The sequence below is a fragment of the Thunnus albacares genome, chromosome 2, assembly GCF_914725855.1.
Source record: "Thunnus albacares chromosome 2, fThuAlb1.1, whole genome shotgun sequence".
NCBI lineage: Eukaryota > Metazoa > Chordata > Actinopteri > Scombriformes > Scombridae > Thunnus > Thunnus albacares.
Window position 1 is genome coordinate 33,254,714 of NC_058107.1, and position 24,201 is coordinate 33,278,914.

General features: G+C 37.5%; 1 protein-coding gene across 1 annotated transcript in view; it reads left to right on the forward strand.

The window, feature by feature from the left end:
- adamts3 (ADAM metallopeptidase with thrombospondin type 1 motif, 3) overlaps positions 1-24,201 on the forward strand; it is a 152,515-nt gene that overhangs the window by 101,721 nt on the left and 26,593 nt on the right. Inside the window, exons 11-17 of the mRNA XM_044331503.1 lie at positions 4,633-4,746; positions 6,280-6,425; positions 8,322-8,497; positions 9,732-9,865; positions 10,933-11,056; positions 17,109-17,189; positions 21,910-22,073. Of these exons, the coding sequence (XP_044187438.1) occupies positions 4,633-4,746; positions 6,280-6,425; positions 8,322-8,497; positions 9,732-9,865; positions 10,933-11,056; positions 17,109-17,189; positions 21,910-22,073 (939 nt within the window). The remainder of the gene's footprint in view (positions 1-4,632; positions 4,747-6,279; positions 6,426-8,321; positions 8,498-9,731; positions 9,866-10,932; positions 11,057-17,108; positions 17,190-21,909; positions 22,074-24,201) is intronic.

The following is a 24,201-nucleotide window of genomic DNA, read 5'->3' on the forward strand; positions in this document are numbered from 1 at the left end:
TCGGAATGAGTACGTGCAGCAAAAGTAAGTTTAGGAAGTGAGAAATGACAGCACCTGCTGAGTAATTGATATAATGAGGATGATGATCAGCATCGTGCAATGCAGAAAACATCACACCCTTTCTACTAGACTTGTTCTGTCGTTTATTAAATTTTAAATATGCTCACATCATTTGCAAGAAATGAGTCATTTTTGGGGTTGGATTTTGGCAGAATGTAGACATAAAGGACTGGGCAGAGGCCTTAAGGGTTTTCACTAAAAATCTCCACTTGATGGCTAAGATCTTCACTTTTAATCAAGGTCAAAATGTTTTTGAAAGCATTTTGAATTTCAAAGGACTGTTGGTAATCCAGCTCCGCCAGGGATGAAGGCTGCATTGTTTGATTTTAACATATAAAAGAATCAGGTCAGCTGGCTCCATCTGAGGTTGAATACCCGTCCTGCTGTAACTTCAGTAGAGCGAGAAAATTATTGATGTTATTGTTGTAGTTTTCTCTTTGCAAATTACTCTGAAGGTTATTCTTTGGTCCAACCTGTTTCTTACCACATCATATTAGACTTTCTACTTTTTTGAGTGGTTTTTATTTGAGTGGAAAAAGAGGTTTCTGCCTTTTTATCTTCAGATATTATTTAATACGTCTTTATCTTCAGGGGTTATTCCTCCAATTTTTAAATTGGCTGTTCAACCTCTACTGAAAAAAATCAAACCTTGACATCGACAATCTTAATCATTTTAAGGCGCATATCTTTTATTTATGTTTCTATTTCTTGAAACTATTCTAATTTGTAATTGCACTGTATATTTTCAGTTTTTATATCTGGGAAGCACTTTGTAAACTTAAAGTCATATATAAATAAAGTTTATTATTATTATTATTAACATGTTACCTATTCACACATCCAGCCTTGAGAGTGTTAGTCCAATATTCACTCTCATTTATCTCTGTTTGACTTTACACCAACTTCTGAGGGAAATATCTGGAGCTGCTAATGTCTCTACTGTTTTTGCTAGGTTGTCACTGACTTTGTCTGTCTGCTGTTTGGTGCTTGGCAGGTAGTTTACAAATAGTTTATCAGGAGCTTTTTTGCTGAAAACAGCTGCTGCTACTGGATATCACACTGATTAGAGCGGTGAGGGTGAACCAAAACGGTTAAGTTCAGCAGATAGTCACACTGAGCCTGATTGCATCCTGCTACACAACACAAGAGTCACAGACTCTGAACTATAACCCACATTAGCTTTCCTGCTAAAGTCTCCATCTTATCTAACTTTCAAACATGAACACATGTCTTGTCCTGCACCTTAGCTTGTTGAACAAGCCACCAAACAAATGTTTAATATAGGCATCTGACATAATAACAGTATATAAATGACAGAAAATCACAAAAAGCATATTTCCCCTTTAATATCCATCAATAAACTGAATCCTCATTTACATAAAAAAAACTCTCAGAGCATCTGCTTCTGTAAAAGCCAAACTAGTTTGAGTGGTTTTTTTTTAATCTCTGAGGTTTTAAACTTCCAGCGTTTTGTATGCAGATGCATCAATACATCAAACTCACAATTCAGTCCCTGCAGACCTTCATCAGAGTATACTCTGATGATACGTGATTTGAATACAGTGAAGAGCAGTGCAGGGAATTATCTTTCCTACTTTAAAATCCATTATGCCTGTTTCGTCTTCATATTTTGTGAATAACTGAAGAATTTGTCAAAGTTGTGAAATTGTTTTTTTTCTAGTCCAGTGTCAGTGATAAAAAAAACACTTCTCAAAAACAGATAAAACTGCAATGGAAACAAGCAAAATGATGAAAAATGTTAAATTTTTTTAATGGAAAAAAGATATGTATACCCAGAACAAGACTCACTGACTTGTTAAGGCAGTGTAGAGGCTTTAACTATACATGGATTTTAAATTTTAAATGTATAATTACTTTCTTTGATTTCACATTTAACCAACAATTGACTGTTCCTTTTTCCACTAGTTTAATTAAAGCCCCAAACTGTAATCACTGATCACTGGTCTGCAGTGGTCAAGCAAACAATTACAGCCACACAATCTTTAAGTTGTTTGTTCCAAAGACACCCTTTGCGCCACCTTTGGAGGGCATTCCTGTTGCACTGACAGTTTTTGAACAATTGAGGTCAGCGTCCCTGTTAGCCCAAACTGACCACCATACATGAGCAGACTTTGGTTCGCACCTCCATGTCAACAAAACAAAAACAGAGAGCCAGAGCTGCAAATGGAGTAATTGGGCCGCTGTGCAGCAATTTTGTATTTAACCCAATGGGTTCTTTTTGTGTAGCAAGCTAAAAAGGTTTTTGTTTGTTTGTTTTAAAAAGTAGTTATTCAGTCCAGCTTATCGGTGTGAATGCTTTCCAGCATACACATTCTACATTATTTATTATTATTATTCTGCCCACTTTTTTGGCACTGAACTACTTCCACATTATCCAACATAGAAAGTTCATTCAAACATCAAAACATTCAGCTCTATTAGGACATTTGCACTATTACTTTTCTCATTCATACCCTTCATAATTTCCGAAATATTCAACATTTTCCGGCAATTTTGTTCCATTCAAATGAATGGAAGGAATGTTAAAAATTGACACATTTTCACACTTTTTTGTGCATTTTCAACTTTTCTCTACTCATTCATACTTTCAGCTACAAACTCCATTTCATACTTTTTGAAAATAATCAACACAGCTGAGATTTCCTAATATGACCCACCTATTTCCCACTTTTCCAACTCCAAATTAAAGCTAGCAATCCAGTTTAGCGTTAGCCTTTCATCAGCCAGCATTCACACCGCAATTACCACAGGAATACTTTTCTAGTATGTTATGCTTATGTCGCTTATGTTCCTCTGCAAAGAAAAGCTACTGGCTCGATCTGTTGAACAAGATTGAAGATGTGGCTGTGGCAGACGTGTTCAGAGAGTCATATTCATCTCTGCAGGATTCAAATATTCAAATTTAATTAGTTTGTCCTATCAAGTCCTAAGAAATGAGATTAACAGAGGAAATGGCTCTGAATCAGTGACCCCAATCTAGGTGAACTGAATACTAAAACGCCTCTAGTCTAAAGTTAGTATAAATGGTGTCATGCTAGTATTTTACTGCATAGATGGAAAGACATTTAATGGAATATTAACATGAAGTGGAGAGGAAACCTGGTTCTCACAGAAGTAACCAACAGAATATAGTCAGGAATTTAATAGATTACTAATACCTTTAATTAAAGGTCTGTCCTCTTCTAATACAGAATTCTCAGTGTTAAAATCCTATCCATGAATACTAGAGCTTTACCCAAAGGTGAATTGTGCAAAAATTTAAGTGAGTCAGACTCATGAATCATTAAAGGATAAGGTTGGCAATTATCTATGTTTTTCTTATTGCCAACAAGTCTCATGTGCAGAGCCAAACCAACAGTGAATCGATCTTACTTACAAGTATGTTGTGTGTATCCAAAGCCTGATATATCTTATTTCTCTGTGCCGTAGCCCTTCCTTATTGTCCAAAAACTATTAAAAAACACATCAGTGAGCCACACCGCAGCACCGGGTGACATGGTCCTTCATCATGGAGATTACGGTCACGTTAGGTTGTTTAGAAACGGCTCCAAAGACTAATAACAGCGATCGTGTTTTCAGTCTACAGAGAGTAGTATTCAATTCTGTGTTTTTCAGTCTACTGCAGCAGTAGTAATAGTTGTAGTAGAAATGTCCACAGCTTAGGTAGACATTAAGAGTCAGACGTATGGAAGAATATTCCCTGCTTAAACGTATGGATTTAGTATTAATTTATTTTACACAGCAGGTGATGGTGATAACATAAGTTATTTGGTCTTATCTCTCGGTTCTACTTTGAAGAATAACAGCTGCAGATGAGATAGAGCTTCATGACTTAAAGAGCAATGTCAGCCAGAAGAGGAAAGAGATTGACCAGTCTGAGAGATACAGTACATCAGCTGAAAGGAAAAAAGAAAGAAGTAATTTCTCCCGGTAAAAGGGATGCTCTGGGCAGCTATAAGGCCATTTTTTTGAGTTCACTCAGTCTGACAATCTCTTCTAATCATTGAAAAAGAACATCTGACCACATTCCCTGGAGAGGAGGTTAACAATGAGCTGTTCCCAAAGAAAAGCTTTTCCACTCAGCTTTAGTGTCTCTGATAGTAGAGCCGATGACACTTGTAAACGATAATCTCTGCAAGGTGTCAGCTGTTTATTACAGTAGATATGGAGGACTGTAACTGTTAAGTGAATCTGCTTCTTCCATCAGACTTCATAACATCCTTTTTGTTTGTTTTATTTGTGCAAAGCATCATAATACCCAAAACATTAGTGAGTAATAATGTTCAGCTCTTGCATAATCCTCAGTATTGACATTTTTGAATCTCAGAGCTGGAATCAATGATGTTACATAACACCTCAGAATATAAGAAAATTTTCTAAGAACTGTTTTAAAAGACCAAGGTCCATTTCTGCTTTTCAGCCTTTGGCTTGTGCATTGTTATGTGAGCAGTGAAGCTGTTTTTCACATGCTGTACCTTTCATACAATACATTATGCCAGCTCTTTCAGTTACTCATCGTAGCACTTGACTTTCACCTTTTCTTTGTTTCAGTTTCGTACATTTGACCCGTGTAAACAGCTCTGGTGCAGTCACCCGGACAACCCTTACTTCTGCAAAACCAAGAAGGGTCCACCTCTCGACGGAACTGAATGTGCTCCCGGAAAAGTAAGTTTAGTTTAGTCTATTGCCTATGATGCTTCACGTCCAAAAGTATGTGGACAGGCAAATAAAACAATGGGCTTCATGCAAGAGCATTTTCATATCCTAAAACTCTTTTCTATGAGGTTTGCTTATATGAATGTTCCAAGTTGGATTCAACAAACTCTCATAACTGCCCGAACTTGTTATAAATTGCTTTCAGCCTGATGAATGTCACCTGTAATGAGGAGGTGCGCATTCATGAGATTTGATCATTAGCATAATCAAAGGCCCTAAAATTGCTATTTACGGGGACCTGTTCCGCTCCATTTGTTGGAAACTTTTTACCAAAAAAGGGGTAAAAACAAGAATTTCACACAAATTTAGGAGAATCAGTAGTAGGGGACCTGAGACAAATGGAAAATATTAATACAGCTGCCAAGGACATGACATAAGAGAATCACTGTACTGTGATAGAAATAAAGAGGGAAAAGAGAGAAAATTCTAAGTATGAGAAAATAATGAATGCCACAAATTTTCTTAAATCACTCATACTGTAACTGCCTAAGGGACACATCTGTTTGTACAAGTGGCTCTTACATGAAGCTTATTGAGTTGATTAATGCTGTTAATAAGACTCTTAAAGCACTTTTATGGTGCATCTATAATATAATAAATGATATAAGTTTGATTGCAAAACCTGTGTTTCATCACAAGTCAGCCTCAACATTACATCACATACCATAACCATGAGGGTTAATATGCTGCTATAACCGCCTCCACTCTTCTGGGAAGGCTTTTCACAAGGTTTTTGGAGCCTGGCTACAGGGATTTGCTCCCATTCAGCTGTGAACGCATTAATGAGGTCCAACACTGATGTTGGATGATAAGGCTCACAGCTGGTGTTCAGATTCATCCCAAAACTGTTGGATGAGATTGAGATCAGGGCTCTGTGCACACCTGTCAAGTTCTTCCACACTCGGCAGGCATGTCATTTTGTATCTTTCTAATCTTTTTAATGCTATTTTCTGACTGGTGACGCGTATGCTTTGTGTTAGTTCAAGGTGCTCATCAGTCAAACCAATCTCTGTAGTCCTCTGATTGGACGTTTGAGGCAGCTCCTATGTAGATATATATATATATATATATATATGGAAGTGTTGTGATGCTGCCCAAATACCTGATGAAGGTTGGATAGACCAAAACATTGTGATCTAATAAACATTTCAGCAGTTAGCAAGACAATGTGAGGGAGTTCTTCTCATTGTTTTTAAGTTGCACCTTCCTCTGACACACCTGTCACATATTCAGGTGTGCAGAGATTTTTTTCAAAGAAGTTCTTCCACACCAAAATGGGAAAAACCATTTCCTTGATACATATGAACTTGTGCATGGGAGCATTACCATATTTAAGCAGAACATGACTGTGCACATACTGTAGCTATATAGTGTATTTCTCATGTACTGTATTGCCTGTATTATCATTTTAGCAGAGAAAAAAAAGCCCTTGTTTAGTTGGCTTACTTTCCTCTCTCCTCCAACCCTTGTCATTTCCTGTAGTGGTGCTACAAAGGTCACTGCATGTGGAAGAACCCAAATCAGGTCAAGCAAGATGGCTCGTGGGGCTCCTGGAGCAAATTTGGCTCCTGCTCTCGCTCTTGTGGAACTGGAGTTCGCTTCCGGACACGTCAGTGCAACAACCCGGCGTAAGTGGCCAACATTTGTTTCTGTGAGGTATCATGAATGATTGTCAAAACTGAAGGCAGAAATAATGGAGGTTGATTATTCTAATTGATAATGCTGCTGAAATATTAGGTACTAGATTTGCTGATTTTAGGTTTTTTGTTGTGTTCGTCCAAAATTATATGTTGGGGCACCACATTTGAAATTAGTGTTTTAGGCTTTATTGTGTTTTAATCCTTGATAGCTGAGTGTGCAGAGTTATTCTGTACTTTTAATCATCAGTCAATTATGGACTAAAAGATAAAGTGGATAATTTACTTTGTACATGCCCTTCTGTAAAACCTTGAATTAATCCTGCCCTATAATGAGTTAGCAATTCATTGTATGTAGTTTTAATTAGGCTGTCCACATCAGGAAAAAGAAAGCATAGGTTGTTTGTTCAAACACTTAAAAACTCATGTTTACATTCCTCTTGCTCAAGCAGCTTCTTGTGGTTGAGAGAGTAATGATTGTCCTCAGTAAGCGGCTGAGGTGGAAGTAGTGTGGAGTTTATATACTGTCACAAAATGTCTTGGAAAGAAGACCAGTTAAATGGTTGGTTCAACAAAGACTTTGACACAGGAAACTGTGGTTCACGTCCCATCTCATACCAACATTCAACTGTGGTTTGTTTTAACCATGACAGCAGTGTTGTCCTAACTTAACCCACGACTATGATGTTTCCCCAACCTTAACCAAGGAGTTTTTGTTTCCTAAACTCAAAGGAATGGTTTGACATTTTGGGGAATATGCTTATTGGATTTCTTGCCCAGAGTTAAATGGAAAGATCAATACCAATCTCATATGTCCTTTTAAAATAATACTGGAGCCAGGAAACAGTTAGTGTAGCTTGACATAAAGACAGTCTTTAATCACACTGAAATCACTGCTCCAGGCTAAGAGATAGTCCGACACATAACCCCAAAGTGTTGCTTTTTAACTTCAGTTTTTGTACAAATGAGACAAATCAGTGCTGGAAGGCGGATTTTCTTTTACTTTTGGACAGTGCAGGCTAGATTGTTCCTCTGTTTCCAGTCACAGTAATTCACTGTTAAAGGGTAACTACACACTAAATCATTTGTTATGCTGTACACATAATCTCATAGGTTTACGCTAGTTTATGATGTTGATACTATTGATTTTTCCAACAATATACATATTGTTTTTTCTGCTCAAATTAGCTTATATGTGTCTGCTTGGATTTGAAAATTAATCATGAAGTCATAGGCAAGAGTCTGAGGTCTATTTCATGTATCCGTTGCCACACCAATGAATAACAGGGCACTGGCTAACTGTAGCCTCAGTTTGTGCATCTCACACATAGCTGGTGGTAGCGTTAGCAAGCCTGATAAGTGACGGCGAAGAGACGACGATGAACTACTGATTTATTCCTTTTCTGAGGCAGTAAACACAAGCACACCATTCCTCTGCTGCGTTTTTTTTAAATATGCTGTGAGGGAGGGAGCTAGCAGAACCTTTTAAACAATTGTCTTAATGCTGCTCTTAATGGTCTTTCATTTGTCATCTAGAAAATATTTCAACAGTATGGGAGGAAAAGTGTACAAAGGTCAAGCAGTAATTGCACATAAATACATGCAATGCATTAACACCTCATGGAAAAAGGTTTGACAATCAGCACCTTGATATGGTGAGTTTTTTTAAGCAACATGAGACGACTCTCACGCCGTAGCTCCAAAGAGGCTGAGTCATATTCGCCCAAACTGCAGGTGCATTGTTAAAAATAACCCTAATCTTTCATATAAGCTGCTTAGTGTTTTAGCATCCCTTTTAGAGCAGGATATGTTTTCTCGTTCTTGGTTTCAAAGAAAGGCTCACTGTTTGATCAGCTCCTCTGCTGTTTATCCGTTTCCTTCCCTTAGGCCCTCCAACGGCGGCCAGGACTGCCCAGGAGTAAACTACGAGTATCAGCTGTGCAACACTGATGACTGCCCCAAGCACTTCGAGGATTTCCGAGCCCAGCAGTGCCAGCTCCGCAACTCACACTTTGAGTTTCAAAATGCCAAACACCACTGGCTGCCCTATGAGCATCCTGATGGTAAGCCAGAAAAATGTCAACAGATTGTTTTCTTCCAGCATGTGTCTGCTGTGTTTTTTTATGCCAAAAAGAAACAATTGAACTTGAAGGGGGGGGTGGGGGATCAGGATTATACTTTTTTGTGTGAAAAAGACACATTTTAAAGTGTGTTTTTGTCTTGTTTATAGTTTTTTGTTGTTTTTTTAATTTTCCTTTTGACCTTTCCTATTCTTTCTCTGTGGCCTATCAAAGTCACCATTACAGTACCAACTGACTAAACGTTTATTGTGGAGCTTAATATTTCCTCTTTAGATTGGCGTGTACACACAAATTAATTTACTCTTATGGGATTCATCAGTATTTTATTATTTGCAATACTCTCTTTTCTTGCATTTTTACTTTAATTTACAAACATGTAATCATCATGTTTTACAAGGATTTCCATGCAGGTGCAAACAATTGGTTTTGTGAATCTGATGTATGTATTTAAATGTTAAATAATGCATTTTGTAGGCAGAATATATAATAACTCATACAGGCTCAGGATGCTCTGGACAGTGTTCATCATACTGATGGTTTGCAGGAAGAAGCTTTTTCTGAGTCTCTCAGTGATGGACTGAGAATAGAAGCTGGAATAGTTTTTTGGGGGGGAGTGATGAAGCTCCTTCTTAATCCTACTAGTTCTGGTTCTGCACCCTCTGGTGTAGAAGTCCCGCTGAGTGGGGAGTGATGATCCTTACTATGTAGAGCTTTATGGTTCTGAGCAGAGCAATTCCCAGACCAGTCGGAGATGCCCACTGTCAGGATGCTTTCCACAGCTCCAGAGTGAAAAGCCTATAGGAGCTCCAGAGAGACTCTGGATTTCCTTAACTGTCTTAGGTGATAAAGCCATAGCTTTGCCTTTCTCACAGAGATGTCTGTATGTATATACCATGTCAGATTCTTGGTGATGTGGACTCCCAGGTGTCTGAAGGTTCTCACCATCTTAAGAGTGAAAATAAAAAAAACATTACGGGATGAGACCCAATGACTGAGAGCACTGTATAATCGCACGTCAGTACACATAAAAAAGATTGAAATTCTCCAATATTTCCACACATTTAGTTCAACTTTTAAAAAGGATCAGCTGCATGATGGGTGTTGCTGTGTTTGAAATGATGAAATATGAAATAAAAACAATCTCTCATAATGTTCCTGTCATTCCATGTTGGCTTTCTTACCTAAATATTTCATCTAATAATCTGTTGTCTTGTAGCCAACAAGAGATGCCATTTGTACTGCCAGTCAAAGGAGACAGGAGACGTGGCGTACATGAAGCAGCTGGTGCATGACGGGACACGTTGCTCCTATAAGAATGCCTACGATATCTGCGTGCGTGGAGAGTGTGTGGTAAGGACGTGTTTAAACTACATGATTCCTGACATATTAAAAGTCACATCAGGTAAACATGCATATTAGTGGCTGCAGGCTGTTTGAATCTTGAAAGCTTTGAAGGAATTCATTAAAATTACACTGTGGGATGTTAGTAAACTGCATCATCATTACTGTAGGTTCAACTTGTCACATACTGGCTTAACATTGAGTGCTCAATCACTGCTTTTTAGAAGAAAGTTGTATGATTTTCCTGCTGATTTGATTCATCATTTCCAGTTTGTCCTGAGATTTTCCCCAGATAGCAGAAATTAATTAAAGTAAATCAAACCACTGCAACTTAAGCAGGTAAATGTCATTTCTGTCACAGCCCTGTTTACATCTAAATTTTATTGTATATGACAATTCACAAATTTGCCTCAGGTGACTTTACAATCTGTACAGGAATACAACATCCTCTATCCTTACACCCTTCACCCTATAAGAATTTGGAGAGCATTAAGAGGAAATTAGTTTAGGAGATTATTCAAATATCTTAAATATAAGATTTGATGAAGATTAGATGCATTTTGTAGGAAAAAAGTTTGAATCAAATGGATTTGATTTGGATGAAGGAATCCAAAAAATGTTGCTCTATGTCTCACAACACACAAGTTATGTATCAAAATATAAGTACCTTATAAATACCTTATAATCTAACACCAGAACAGCCACATACTGGTGCTATTGGTTCTGGATATGCACCTTGGTAATGGTCAAACTTTCCACCAAATCTGATGACAAATCTTTTGAGATGTCCTGCTATGTAACAAACAAATTAAACCAGACACATAACCCTTCCTGGCAGAGGTCATAAAATGACTCCTCTGGTCCTTCTGTCCAAATGTGACACCTCATATGTGAGCTTGTCCTCCAACTCCAGAGGCAGTCTGCTAACACCAGCTTTTGCCCAGTCAGCACTGATAATCCAGTACCTAATAATGCCTCACGTCAGCATCTTGTCAAGTTATGTAGTGAATTTCACAGTTCCTCCTGGCAAAAAGAGAGTATCAGCTCTTCTCTGTAATTATTTTCTTGGTCTTCAGAAAGTTGGCTGCGACAGAGAAATCGGCTCCAACAAAGTGGAGGACAAATGTGGCGTTTGTGGTGGGGACAACTCCCACTGCCGCACCGTTAAAGGAACCTTCACCCGAACACCAAAGAAAGCTGGTAAGGCAGCATGGAAATTACTAACACAACTGTCTTACCTTTCACATTCATTCCCTGATTTATTTTTTCTTGTTTGTTAATGTATGAGGTTTGGTATTATGTTGATATAACTGAATGTTTGTAATTCATGACACACCTGAGCCATAGACATACTGTACACACCATACTGTCATTTTCCATTTATTTATCATTTCTTTAATGATTCAGTGAGGCCAATTGAAGAGGATATTAGAGAAGATGGAAGCAAAGATGTGATGCAATGCAGCGTGGCATCACCTGTCCATTATTTTCTATAATGGACACCTTGGAGTACATTATCATATTTACATCTCTCTATAACTGATAACCCATTCATTTATGGTCATAAGATAAGGCTGGCATTACTCTACATTTTTGTTATTGTCAACAAATCCTGTGAAAAGAACAAAAAACAACACTTTGCGTGCCTTTCTCTAAATACTTACCTACCATGTCAGTAGCAACCCAAGTACATCTGTTCCTACAGAAGATCATTAAAAACTGGTCACAAATATATAATTTTGAAAAAGAATTTCCTGAAACAGCTGGCCCCTGTAGTTTTTTAGCAAAAGTTGCTGTGCTTAAACAAGAGTAAATGCTTTTTTTGTTTGTTATTTTGTTATTTCCAGCTTCAGATCAATACACATTACACATGCTCTAGTGAGTATTCACAGCAGCAGGGATGTGCATGTTCATGGTAATGAACAACCTCTTTTTCTGTCTCTGTGTGTTTGAAAACACCTCCAGTTGCTCTTAGGTAGAATCCCTGAAGACTCCTCTAACCATCTGGATGAAAAAGTATCCAAGATTTTTAACCTGTTTTAAAAGTTGTGCCTCCATTTCCAAATCAAAACAAAGATAGTCGCCCACTGGGCCAGTTAGATAGACGACAATCGCAACTTGGGATACTGGTCAAAAATGTTTTATATCATGTAGCAGATGGAATATTTTTTCATCCAGATGGTTGGGAGAGTCTTTGAGGACTGATTTATTAAATTAAATGAAACTGTCAGAACAACTGTGTGTTAAAATGAGCCTCTGGGTTTTTCAGACATCGCCGGTTAATTAACTTTTAGAGAAACCGAAGGTTACCTCTGTGACCCGGGTGTGTGCTGATACATGAGAGGCACAAACTGGGGTTATGTAATGAAGTGACATGTCACCCACTGTTGGAGCTCTGCTGGCACAGAGAGATAAGATATATCAGGCTGTTGTTAGTGGGAGGTTTTATTTATTATCGTTTAATGGGATTTAATGACAGTGAAAAATAAAAAGTAAAGCATATTCGAGCCTTATCCTGATTGATTCCTCACATGACAGTTACTGTGAGTTAATTTCACCACTGTGAGTGATCTGGCAATTCAGGATGAAGCATCAGGGCCGTTGCTTTCAGACAGTAATTAAATTGTTGCCTTGACTGAGGTGTCCTGGTTTATAATTTCGATGGCCACCTGCCAACCAATCAGAAATCTAAGCTCCTTCATCATGAGCCTTTATTATTATTTCAGAGGAACTCAGTTTCTCCTCTGCATGAGGTGTACACTATAGATACAACCTGACCAATAAATGCAGCACATATCTTCTTTGCATGAAATATAGGCTTATGATTTATAAAGGTCGTAGTTTGAGGAAATTAAATGTGGAGTGCAGTTTTTCTCTTCTTCAATAACTTTAATGAGAGCATGCAATCATTTAAGCACTGATTAAAAAAGCAAAGTGTCTAGTGTTTAAAACTGATCTTGATTAGCCGACCAGATTCAACCCCATTATCAGCCGTAATTTAGTAAAGGCTCTGTTCATTTTTAGCTTTTCGCTGGCTCTTTTAATCATGTTTTTAGCTTTTTTTACAAGCTCTCATTTGAATTCTTTTAACATCTCAAAGTAAAAACTGCCAAACCTACTAACAAAGACTGATTCCTGGAGAAAAAAAGAAGAAAAAAGCTGTAGCTGTGATATAAAATCATCAAAGCTGAAGTGGCCAATAAAACATTCCCTGTCATGCAGAGTATTAATTTTGATTCAGTGAGAGACTGCTCTTAGTATAAAAAAGATAAGTGTTGAACAGCCATTGGGAAACATTTCCAGATCTCAGATTTGTGAGGTAAACCACCAAGCAGAATGCTCGCTGGAGTGCTGCTGGACTCAAATAAGACATATAACCACCTGTATTTTCCTGAAGTGAGAAATAGTGAGGAAAATAGTGAGGGAGTATGCACTCTGCAGTGCCTTAACACAGCCGTGAGCAGATATAATAATAACAGCATGAACACATTCATCCTGACCGCTGCAAATGTAGCAGCAATAGACTGTTATTTATGTTAAAAGGACAAATGGCAGATTCACATTTGTACATAAAAAGCGGTGAGCCAGACCTAATCGTCTCAGCCAGTAGACTTTCAAGAAGAAGCAGGCTATGATGCAGTAAATTTACATCCATCTTAGTTTCCGGGTGGTGAGTCTTGTCCTGTTTATGATCATAATGGGGATATGAGCCTCCAGATGGTGATACATCACTCTGTGGCAAAAGTGGAGTCAGGATGAATGCTTTTTTTTTTCTCAGGAAATGAAGGAGGAAGCTTTCATGTGTCATTTCTTGCTGCAGAGCCGTAGATTAAAGTTGTGTTCCAGTTACACACTTCCTAATTCAAACAGGGGTTTGAGTAGAGCTTGAAGATTTATTCTGAACCTAGAAAATAGCAGTCTAACAAACACCTGCTCAAGGTCCACGTACAAGAGATTTAGCTATATTTAGTTTGCTCGGTTGTCATGAAGATGATTCAGGGTAGTACTTTGGTCACATGATGACAGGTGGCCTTATATGGTATTTTGAGTATTGTAAATAAATATTATGAAAGTTACTGTGTTAAGCTAACTATCAGACTTGGGTACACCATCTAAATCTGTATTAATCACGGAGTGGAGAAGTAGCTCAAAAGTGTTAGCATAGCAATGCTAATGCTAACCGTTTTATGTAAGTGCATGAAAGATGCTAAAACACTTAACTTCGTAGTCTGGAAGGTATAGTTAAAAAAAAACAGATATGTGTGGTCTACTCTACGCTGCTAGTTAGCTGATTAGTCAAGATAACTAGTAGACCACTGGGGTAATTGATAATAAGCTCAAAAGTTTTGAATAGAAAAGCTAATGCTAACCGTTTCATGTAAGTGAATGGAAGATGTTAAAACGATTAGCGCCATACTCCAGGAGGTATAGTTAAATAAAAACACAGTTTTGATCTGGACACGCCCACACAGTCCTGAGAAATGGTTTGAGCAGCCAAATGGGCTGTTTTTGAGCTCAGTTTTCTAATAGTTATGAATGTTTATTTTCATTCAGATTTTTGTGGACGGTTAATTAGACACTCAACTTTGATATCATATATGCATTTTTATGATTTCAAGCCATGTTTCCAGAGGCTTTAAGAAGTCTTTGAAAAAAGATAGTTTTTCCTTTGTGAAGTCCAAAGAAGAGGCTCACAATTTTTCAGATCAGTCCTAAAACAATAATCAGGAGCCCAAATGAACAGTGACACATGTTTTTCTTGCTCTAATCATTCCTACTGGTCACACTACCATTAACAAATAAAGAAGCAGCTTCATGTTTCATGATTTGACTTGTAAAATCCCGACTCAGGTACAGCCCTAGCGGGAGGTCATATTGACTTTACATGAGATCATAGATGTGTTTATGAAATTGGTGTTCACCTCCTGTAGATCTTTACATTCGCAGCTAATAATTGAGCCTACGGGGAGGGCGCAGAATGACGCCAAGGTGCCGCCAGACCTGTCACTCTGAACAGTAGGGTTCGTTCGGCTAAAGACCCTTATTAATAAGACTTAGCCGAGAAATAATTTAGCACCTGTTTTACTTATATATTTATTTAGAAGTTCATTAAAAATGTATGGTTTCCCTTTATACAGACTTTTTAATTAAAGCTGCATCCCTCAGGTTATCTCGCCTCTGCAGCCACAGGACACACACACACAATTAAAGTGACCAATACTCAGTGCACTGATGTTGCCAATACAAAACTCACCCACTGTGCAGAGCTGAATTAGTGTGAATAAGTTGTTAATTTCTTTTTTGGAAAAATGTGTCTTCACATCAACTGCCAGCATGAAGAGAGTAACTTAATGAATGACCAGTGCTTTTAAACGGTTTCATGATGCCAGCCTCATCTTCCATGAATAATTTATCATCCAATTTTGATTCAAGTGAAACGATGTTGAAAAGTTAATAGAGAGCTCCAGGCAAAAATGAAAATGGACTTTCCAAAGACCCTTGACGTTTCGGCTTCATCAAACCGTTGCAGGATGTTTGTTTTCTTTTAAAAAACTGTGATCAATCTTCCTTTTTCTTAACATCTCACTCTCTTACTCAACAACTCACATTTTTTAACAGGGAAACAGTTAAGCAAGAGAGCCCAAAAAGAAAACCCTTTGTTGGAAAACACAATATGCAAGTATCCAGTGTTACTGAGTCCTTCACGACCTCTTTTCTAGCATTTTCTGCCCAGCTTGTAGTGCAGATGGATGCCTAACGCTGTAGACACCTCCTGTAGATACATGAGTGATATAAACTGCTGTTTATTTCTGTTCCTTGTTACTAATTAATTGTCTATTTAGGTCTCAACTGTCATAACTGTCACAGGTATATTATCCAGTCAAGTCTCTAAAACTTTCTATTTTTTAAATGTTTATGGTCATTTTATGTATATGTCTCTGGAGCAGTTGCTTTCAACAGCCTAACAAACTAACTTTAAAGTGCAAATAAAAATGTCCCATAAACATACCTGCAGACCTTTAGAGGCAATCTGGGATATTGTTGGCCATTTATCAGCTGATTGATTTAACCTAAACTGGCACACTGATGCTCTGTTTACACCGAGCAACAGGTCTTTTTAGAAAACTAGCTTATATGCTGTATTTTTTTTTAGTCTACAAAATATGCTGTTATCAAATTGTAATTTCTGTCGAGCGGCTGGTGGTTCTGAAATTGACTGCCCTCAGAGGATGTTCTCTGCAGAAGCGAGAGGGTATCTTGTGTCATTTTTCCAAAAGTTGGATTGCACTTTATATCTTCAATATACTGTAGAGTGAGCTGCTACCTGTTGTAAACTTGTGTGAACCCGGCAACAGTGTGCCAGTTACATTCATAATCACCTTAGTGACACCGCTGCGTTTGTGTCAGGAGAGTGTTGGTCCTGCCTGTCAAATCTAAGGGCGAGTAATTACACCGCTGCAGTTCAGTCCTGGTGATTGGCAAGTGCCACCCTGCCAGATAAAATAGTTAACTTCCTCGTCCGTTGTGAATTCCTCTGCTACCTGCTATGCTAATTAAAATGTGCCTCCACTGTAGGTGATGTTGTTGCAGAGGAAACACTTCGTAACTGACTAACTGATTCATTTCATTTTAAAGGGAAGACCAGAGGAGCCTTTTCTTTGCCCAAAGGAGCTCGAAATGTGCTTTTAAATGAAACGGAAGACTTTAGAAATGTACTTGGTGAGTCACAGTAGGTTTGTAAGTGGTGGACATTCCTGCCAGAAGCTTTGCTGCCTTATAGTCTGAAAAAAAAAAACTGTTTCTCATCACTTATTGAAACATGGCTGAAGGTTCTTTTCATTCACATCCTGTATGTACATACAGGAATTGATATGAATGCAAAGGAACATCCTGTCCTCATCATATGTTGTGTAGAAGTATTAGAGAATTAATTGATATTTCTAAAGAGTTCTCGGATGACACAACAGGTGTGAATGAAAAACCTTTATGAGCTGTTTCAATAAAACTTCATTTTTTCCCGCAGGTCTCTACTGTGAAGAGGAAAACTGATGTAGACATTTAGTTGTTTTGTTTCCCCCCTGAAACTTTACATCTTTGTAGAGCAAAGTGAACAATACTTCTGAAACATGCGGGATGTCCACCACTGCAAACAGATAATTTCTGTATCTGCTTAACTTACCTGTCTCTGTCTTATCTTTCCTAACCCACCTTCCACCTTCTGCTGCTGCTGCTGCTACAAAACTTGGCAAAGGTTACCTTAAGATGTTTCTCATTCCTCCTGGAGCTAGACATGTGATCATCCAAGAACATGAGGCCTTCCCTCAAATTCTTGGTAAGTGTGACTCCATAACACGAACACATGTACAAAACCAGAGGATGCCTAAAAATAGATAATCACCATCCTCCGCATGTTTCCCTGGAAGACTAATGGGAACATGCACTGTAAAATCATAGATTATACTCTTTGCATAATTTATTCCTTGTCACCTCCTAGGCTTAGAAAATTAATCTTCATACTGTATTGCACATTCATTATTCATCAATCTTTTAAAAGAGAGGTTTCTGGGTTCTCTCTTTTTAAGTTTTGCATTTTTCTGGACTGCGCTGGGCTGAATTCACAGTCACAGTCGAGCACAGTGAGAAGGAATCAGCGTTATTCATGACCAGAATAACAGAGGACGTGGAATAAATCAGTATGAAATATCGTCATACTCATATTTAAATATGTTCTCTGCAGGGTTTTGTCTGGATCATTTTTGAGTAGTGGCACAGAGTCAGAGGTGAGGGGCCGATGATCAGTATGTACAGAGGAGAAAAACAACAGCATCGGTCGTCTCAGTGAATGTCCGATAATATCATACAATATATATCAAATACATACAAAAGACCTCTAGTCCTTGTAAGAATTATGACTCTAATATGTCGGAAGCAAAGTAGGGAATACAGACAGGTGACAAATTAAATGAAAAACCAACATAAGATGCCACCAGAACAGCTTCAATGTGCCTTGTCATTGATTCTACAAGTCTCTGAACACTACTGAAGGGATGAACACCAAGATATTCCTTTATTTGGTGTTTTGATGATTGTGGTGGAGAGCGCTGTCTAACACGTCGGTCCAAAATCTCCGGTTGAGATTCACATCATTTTTATACTCATCAAACCATTCAGTGACCCCTCATGCCCTGTGAATTGGGGCATTGTCATCCTGGAAGAGACCGCTCCCATCAGGATAGAAATGTTTCATCAATAGGGTAAAGGTGATGACTCAGAACAACTTTGTACTGATTTGCAGTGACCCTTCCCTCTAAGTGGACCCAAACCATGCCAGCAAAATGCCCCCCACAGCATAACAGAGCCACCAGATCCCCTTACTGTAGGGGTCAAGCATTCAGACCTGTACCGGCTTTTCCTTTAATTTGTCACCTGTCTGTAACAATGACTTTAACAATGACTTATTATTTATATTATGTTATAATTTTAACTGTGACGGCATAGGTCCCCTAACCTTGATCCAGGAAATTAACCCAAACCATGATATTTCCCTACCCAAGCACTTTTTGTGCTTTAACTTAACCCATAAGAACCCCGACCCATTTCTCCTTAGAGGAAAATTATGGGAAATATAAAACAGACCAAATGGACTACAAGGAACACATTTCTGATTTTTTTTTTTTGAAATTTTACCTTCAGTGTATATATGTATATATGTCATAACAATATTTCCCTAACTTGTTTTATATCAATTTGTTCAAGAAATGTGTTCAGAACAGGTTAAATGTACATACAGGACTTAGTTATTATTAAAGCATCAGAATTGTTAAATGGGTTGAAACCTACCTTTAGTAACAAAAAACAAGATTTTTAAAATTAGCTAGTTCTGTCACATTTGCTGACCAGGCACACCGCCATTTTGGAAGTGATGTCATAGGTACACAGATTCACACATTGTCACATGACTGCACCAGGATGTTCAGTAGATGTCACTGAGGGACATCATGAGTAAAAATCAAGGATAAAGCTGTATAAGGAATTTTCCAGAACATTGAAAGGGTTGGTGACACCTTTGTCACAATGGGTTCTTATGGGTTAATGACTCCTTAACCATAGTGGTGTCAGAAAGGCACCGACAAATGATGTCCTGTCGATGGGGACATGAGATCAGATAACACTCATGTGTTGTTCTGAAGGGAATAGATAGAATATCTCCAGACTTATCTATGAAATAATACTTGTTTTGGTCAAAATAAATGCCAACATCAGGTTCATACACTGTGAAGAAGAGTGGGCAGTTCATCTTATGTAATCAGTCCAATGAACCTTGGCCATGTAATGATAACATGAAATAATAACATGGCAAAATGTAATAACCATTAACATATGTTGTATATCTTATATAAAGATTGAGAAATATGTTCTACTAGAGAGTCTCAAGTGTTTAGGACTGTTGCTCTTTAATAATAAAGCCCTTTTACTCTCAGAGAAAACCATCAACAGCATAAAAGCAAAAGCTAGAAGGAGGATCTGAAAAAATGTGCATGTACAGCAGAAATGTTTCATTTTCAGTTCTTTATCATCCCGTAATGGCCCCATTAGCAAGATGTTATTGATTCGATGAACATTCCTAAAGAGAATAAACATAATACACTCATAACACACTCTTTCTCGAGCCAGGTTTGATCCAATTATTCTGAATTGGCATGAGATGGAGCATTCTCCTCTGTTATCATGAAGCTGAAAGGCCCAATGAGAGGTCAATGTGAGTGTTAGAGACTACTATAGTGGTATATTGGCTCTGTGTGCTTCAGGAGAGGACTGCACTTTGCCAGCTGAAATAGCCTCCATCATCACAAAGCTTCAGTTACTGAGAAACATCTAAAATATGTGATCGCGTTTATTTTGATTAAAATTCTGCAACCCAGAGAGAGAAAAAAAGAAACTCCCCTTTGCAGAAGCTGTCTTTAGCAAAGAAACAGAGTTGTTAAAAATACACAATGTAGTTTTGTAAAAGCAACATTTTTTATGCTGCCAGTTTTAGCATTGAATGTATGCCTGTGCTGTAGTTTTTAGTAGCATCCATCCTTCTTGCCACTGTCATTATCTATCAAATGATGTGCTGATGGATCACTATAAAGACTATTCTGACTTGTTTACATTTCAAGGACCAGTGTTATCTGAGTTTCCAGCTGTCAGTTCTGCATTACTGTTATTGTGTCAATAGTTGATATATAATGTAGCAGCGCTGAGGCAGAATTTATTCATCATGACTTCAAAACTAGAAATGTATTAGAATCTAAAAACTTAAGTTAGAGGGCAAGTTTGAAAGAAATACAGCAGATTTCTGGGACTCATCTGTTCAGTTCTTTTTCTCTGGTGCTCCAGGCTAACATGTTAGCAATGTAAGTAATAATAAGCAACTGTTTAAGTAAACAGTCAGTTGTGTTAATCATTATTCAGTTGTAAATACAGTTTTATTACTGTATATCACGGTTTTTTTACACTTAATTTGAAATTCTGTTTCATAACATTTCTATGACTTTGTACTAAACATTTACAACTAAACTTTTATAACTGCTTACATACTGTACAGCACTAAGATAGCTTTTATGAATTGGAGCAACAGTTGTGGACATTTGTAGGCAGTGGGGGCCAGTTAGGATATTTTCTGAACTGGTCTTTTGTTGTTAATGCCAAACTTGTGGCAACAATCTCCCAGGAACCAGATGTTGGAAAATAATACTGTAAATGAATAATGCAATTCATTAAAAATTCATTAAAAAAATATAGTGTGACAATAATGCACTGTTGTATAACAGAATAGACCGCTTTCCATGTTTCCATAGGAAGTTAATGTGGTGAGTGATGGGGCACTGTGCATAAATCACAGCATAGCTGATGAGTGCTTTATTTATTATATGAAATAGTTATAAATTTATGGCTGTGGATACCATTTAATAAACGGAAAGGTTGTGGGAGTTTTGCTAACTGGTTTCTAAAGGTTAATAATACTTTTTAAACTTGATATCTTGACATGTGATTAATGTTAGGCCTTAAATAAAATCAGTATTATCAACACAAATTTATTAATAGCTACATATCAGTCAAGAAACCTTCAACGGGTTCTTCACATAACAAAAGATACAAGCTTGTACATAATGTATGTATAAATACTCACAAAGAACAACGACCAACCCAAGGGACCAAGCAATGATCTAACCATAAAAAACAAATCCTTCAATGTTTTCAAACAAACCAATAGGTAAAATCCCCATAGTTAATAGTAATCATTTTTACAGTAAATAAACAAATCTTAGAAATAAAATATTATGTATTTCACCGCCAATTTTGTTACAGCATAGAGAAGGCTGTGTAAGCACATTTATACTATTCATTTAAGGAAGTAAAATTAGCAAATAATAAGGATCAAACAGTCAAAGAATAAATAAGTTGTAAAATCAAATTAGAATATTTTACAGAGTTTATTTTTGTGTGGCCCAGCTGTTACATGAGCTATATTAGTCAGTGATCATTTTTTAAAATGAACCCATGGGACATCAAATAAAAAACTGACTTTTTACTGCCTAAAGGGTATGCTGGTTCCTTAATATAATTCAGTATAACCCAGGCTTTTATGTTAGAGTTGAGCACCAGAGCAAATGATCTACAGTACAACAGAGCCATATGGGTTTTTTAAGCATCTCATTTGCACCATCTTATACAAGCTTTTGATTCTGCTCCAAAAAGCAGATTGTGATTGAAATGAAATGCATCAGATGTTTTTTTTTTTTTTTCAAAAAAACAGCTGACAAACTTTCCCATTTTCATTTCAGCCTCTCAGACAGCTTTTAAAGTTTAGCAGCTTGATTAGAGAAGTAATTAGATAATAACTTTCAAGCACAAGTGGTTGGAGGGGTTATAGAGTTTTCTATAAATAAACCTTTTAAGAGCGAGATTTAGGCTTTTTTTCTCAGTGAATAATTCAGAACTTTTGTAATGATAGAGTAAAGTCTTTTCAACTTTATCAGCGGCTCATAACAAATAACTGATTACAGCGATCAAGAACCAGGCAACAGGGCATTACATTCTCAACGGGAAAGGAGAGGAAGTCAAGTCCAGAAGCTTCATCGACTTGGGCGTGGAGTGGCACTACATCATCGAGGACGACGTGGAGACTCTGCACACCGATGGGCCTCTGCATGACCCCGTGGTGGTCCTGGTAATATTACCTCTTCCTCTATGAAAAAGTGTATATTTGAATTAATCTGAAAATCCATTTGCTTGACAATGAACACTGTATAAAAGAAATAGGTCAGCCATCCAATTCAATCTAGCCAGCCGCCATTATTCTCATTACTTTTCTATCACTATCTGTTAGATTTTAATTACGAAAAACTCATTAATTAACCGATGAAATGAAATTAGAAGCTTTTTAAAATAGCCAATTTTTAAAAAAACAGTGACAGATATGCCGTAAGAATATGTAAAATGATTAATGATTCCAAACACCGAACTAAAACATAAGTGCGTGCCAGAGTGACACGGCGAGATTTGAGAACGTCAAGAAGGGCTCTGACAGAGGATCTCACGCGGCAGTCAGCTTTATAGGAGGTTATGAAAGCCAAAGCAGGAGTCTGAGCATGCAAAGTTTAAAATCCAGCAATAAAAATCTTTCAATGAAATCCAAAATTGAAAGGCAGCCAGTGAAGCGAAGCAAGGATTTGGGGTAATATGCTTACTTTTCATGGAGTGTGTTAGTAGTCTGGCAGCAGCACTCTGAACTTGGGAGGTATTTCTCCTGCTGAGACTCGATTGTAAGTTGCATTAATCAAACCTGGTAGAGATCAAAGCATGAAAAGATCTCCTGCAGATCTGCGAATGAAAGAAAAAGACCTGTATGTACTCATTATTCTTACTTAAATAAGATGTGATTGTTCCACTGAAGTTACTTGAGCATCTAATGACAGGTCTGAAACTACACCAAGATTACAGGCTTCAAGCATCACATTTGGTGATAGGCTATCAAGACTAGACATAAGACAATTAAGGAGGTGTGTCACTTGAAATTGTTCAGTCGGAGGAAATAATTGGACATTTGGCGCTTACCACCGCAGAGATATGACATTTACACTACCAGTCAAAAGTTTTCAAACTCCTCAATTTTTCCATTTTTTATTTTAAATTGAATTTTACATAGTTTGATATTTCAGTGTACTCTGAAATGAAAGCATAAAACAAATAGTTGGAGATAAAAAAAAAAAAAAAAAAAGAAATCATGGAACTGTTCAAAAAAATACTCAAATTTTTCACTCATGAAAGTAGACACCCTTTGCAGATATAACAGCTGAACACACTCGTAGCTTTCTTTAGAAATCAAATATTTTTCAGAAAATTCTCCCCGACACTGTTGCAGAAGTTCCCACACTTGTAGGTTGCTTTGCTTTCATCCCAATACCATCCAGTTCATCCTAAAAAAACAAGCTCAATGACTGCTGGTTCTATGATTTGAAGCCTATCATCTTGTTCTTTTCATCTAAAGGTAGTTCTGACAGCCTGGAGGTATGTTATGGATCATTATCTCGCTGTAGGATGAACTCCTGACTAACAAGGCGTAGACTAGAGGATACTGCATGGCTCTGCAAAATACTGTGGTAGCCCTTTTGGTCCAGAGTGCCAATCACTCGCCAATCACTCTGGATCCAGCAAAAGAGCCCCAGGCCTACACACTTTCTCCTCCATGCTTTTATAGAGACAGAGAGTTTGTATGTAATCAACAAAAATTGGGACACTTGTAGGAATTATAACTTATATTCATTGCTGCAGAAAATCTGTAAATCTGTAAACTGTTAACCCATTACTTGAAAAGGCCTTTTCTACAACTCTGATATTTAGATAATTTTTATCTATGTACCACTTAAGGTTATTCACTGGACTTGAACTGCTTAAATTTCAATAAAAAAAAACAGGGATGTTCTAAAACTTCTGACTGAAAACATCTGCTACACCAGGCTATATCTGGACATACGTACAGCTGTGTGTCATCCGCATAACAGTTAAATTAAATTTTGTGTCTATGGATAATTAAGGGTCACAGTATAGCTCCCCTCTAGAGTTGGAGGCTTTTTCAACCATAACATAGAATAATTTTATTATAAGTATGAACTAAACTAATCTAGTTAACCCTGACCACATCGTTCATGCCAACATGCCTCTCCATATGAAGGCTGAGTGAAGGTCAAAGAGGATTTAAATCAAATTAAACCCTCATCATAAACACATTAAGTCATTCATGACTTTCACCACAGCCATCTCAGTACAGTGAGGACAGAGAAAGTCATACTGAAACT